Below are 2700 nucleotides of genomic sequence, written 5' to 3' on the forward strand. Positions count from 1 at the left end.
AATAAAAAGTGCAAAAGATTAAAAATAAAAAGTATTATACTAAACACTTGTCTTCACCAAGTGATGTAAGAGACTTAGGCAAACATGGCCTTGATTGTCAAGAACTCTTACGATCAATCTTGGATCCCGAGACGACTCACACACTCTATGATGGACAATGGATGGTGGTGGTGGATGATAGTGTTGTGGTGGTGGTGGGTGGTGGATGAAGTGTGAGAGAGGTGGTGTGCCAAGGGATGAGTTGCAATGAAACCAAGCACTCCTATTTATAGGCTGAACAGAAGGCTGGGCACGGCCCCGTGCCTGTCTGACAGTCTCTCTCTTCATTAATTGTAATTCGCAATTACAATAATGCGCCTGCAGTACTTTCGCCACGCCCCCGTGTTCACTGGGCACGGCCCCGTGGTGGGCAATAGAAGCTTCTACTGGTTTGTCTTTTCTGCTGCTTCTTGGGCACGGCCCCATGCTGGCTGAGCACGGGGCGTGTTCAGTCTTCTGCCTTCTCTATTTTTCTTGGGAGGATGTTGTCGAGGGGTCGGGCAATCCAGTTATGTCCCTTTTCTTGTATTCATGTTAGATTTAGTTGTCTTTTTGCTTCTTTTGTTAATTTGAGCTCATTTAATCCTGAAAATACAAAAGGAAGACAAAAACACTCTTTTTCCAACATTAGTACTTAAAAAAGGTTAGTTTTATGCCTCATTTGATGTAATTTATATGTTGTATTTTACACACATCAGTGAACATGAAATTGAATCCAACCAAATGTTCCTTTGGTATGGAGGAAGGGAAATTCTTGGGCTTCATAGTCACCAATGGAGGATTTAAAGTGAACCCAGAAAAGGGCAATAGAGCGCATGCCTTCACCCAGAACAATCAAAGAGATGCAAAGGTTAGCAGGCCGCCTAGCCGCGCTTAACCGCTTCCTGTCGAATCACGCCGCAAAGTCGTACCCTTTCATAAGTACCTTGCGCAACTGCGTAAAGAAGCAAGAGTTCAGATGGACGCCCGAGGCAGAAAGCGCATTTCAGCAGATGAAGGAGTGTTTGATCGAACTCCCAACGTTGACCGCACTGTTCGAAAAGGAGCCGCTCATCTTGTACTTGTCATCATCAGACAAGGCAGTGGGTTCAGTATTGCTTGTAGAAAGAAACGGGGTTCAGACTCCAATCTACTATGTCAGTAGAATGCTCACAGATCCAGAAACAAGATATTCAACGATGGAGAAACTGGTACTAGCATTGCTACATGCCTCCAGAAGGCTGCGCCGTTACTTCACAGGCCACGTCATCACCGTACTGACCAATTTCCACATTGTGACGATATTACAAAAACCGGAGACATCCGGGCGGTTAGCGAAGTGGGCGATCGAGCTGGGGGGCCACAACATTTTGTATAGGCCGCGCCCAACCATCAAGGGTCAAGTCCTTGCAGACTTTATCACAGAAGTCCCAGCAGAAAAAGTCAAAGATTGTGAGATTGTCGAAACTCCCACGAGAGACACACCATATGGGCTATGGTTACTATACACAGATGGTGCCTCGAACGAGGACGGGGCAGGAGCAGGATTGCGCCTTGTGAGCCCTGAGAAACATGAATTTACATACGCTATCAGGTTGGATTTTAAAAATACCAACAACGAAGCAGAATACGAGGCATTTCTGGCAGGCTTGCGCCTCGCCATTAAAATGGGAGCTAAAAACCTGCAGGCGCATGTTGATTCACTCTTAATCGCCAGTCAAGTCAACGGATTCTATGATGCAAAAGGCGACGTTATGGCCTTATATCTAGATCAAGCGAAAGAGCTGCTTCAGAAATTCACGTCATACAAGGTGGTACACATCAATCGCTCTGAAAACAAACAAGCAGACGCTTTAAGCAAGCTTGCGTCCACTTCCTTTCAGCATCTCGCGAAAGAAGTAAGGATTGAAGTAATCAAAAACCCATCAGTCCTCTTGCGCCAGGTGAATGTGATCAAAATAGGGCAGCCATCCTGGATGACCCCTATAATCCAATATCTGCAGGAAGGGATACTCCCCGAAAACAAAGCAGAGGCAAGGAAGATCCAACACAAAGCCCTGCATTATGAAATGAATGATGGTATTTTATATCGGAAGTCCTTCTAGGGGCCCTTATTGCGCTGCGTGGACCCCCAAGATGCGACTTACTTAATCAGAGAAATCCATGAAGGGATCTGTGTTATTCATGCAGGACCACGCATGGTTGTTGTGAAGATCATGAACGCCGGATATTATTGGCCATGGATGCATGTCGATGCCCTGAAGGAGCTGCGCCAATGCGACTCTTGTCAGCGGCATTCTCCAAAGACCCTGCGCCCCAAAAATGATCTTATCCCAGTGTCCACTGCTTGGCCTTTCCAACAGTGGGGGATTGATATGGTGGGACCTTTCCCAGATGCCCCGGGTTTATAATCATGGTTGTTGACTATTTCACCAAGTGGGTGGAAGCCAAAGCCCTCGCATCAACCACTGCAATGATGGTGCGCAAGTTTATCTGGGAGCACATCATCTGCAGATTTGGTCTTCCACTCAAAATCGTCACAGACAACGGCACCAATTTTGCTTCAGAGGATCTTCAAAACTGGATGAAGGAAATGAAGATCGAACATACCTTCTCGTCCGTTGCGCAGTTATCCCGGCAGAAGTTGGTCTCCCCTCACCGCAATTGACAGCAGTCAACACG

The 2700-nt window shown here is 46.6% G+C and overlaps 1 protein-coding gene across 1 annotated transcript; it reads left to right on the plus strand.

Moving 5' to 3' along the window:
• Positions 1 to 854: 854 nt before the first annotated feature.
• On the plus strand, positions 855 to 2123 carry LOC110933132. Its single transcript, XM_022176369.1, has one exon. It carries the CDS (start codon positions 855 to 857, stop codon positions 2121 to 2123), a length of 1269 nt encoding a protein of 422 aa, XP_022032061.1.
• Positions 2124 to 2700: the final 577 nt, after the last annotated feature.

Source organism: Helianthus annuus, chromosome 6, assembly GCF_002127325.2.
Source record: "Helianthus annuus cultivar XRQ/B chromosome 6, HanXRQr2.0-SUNRISE, whole genome shotgun sequence".
NCBI classification, from domain to species: Eukaryota; Viridiplantae; Streptophyta; class Magnoliopsida; order Asterales; family Asteraceae; genus Helianthus; species Helianthus annuus.

What these genes read in the sequence shown, in the direction of transcription:
- LOC110933132 (XM_022176369.1), top strand. Translation starts at nt 855, where the DNA reads ATGCCTTCACCCAGAACAATCAAAGAGATGCAAAGGTTAGCAGGCCGC.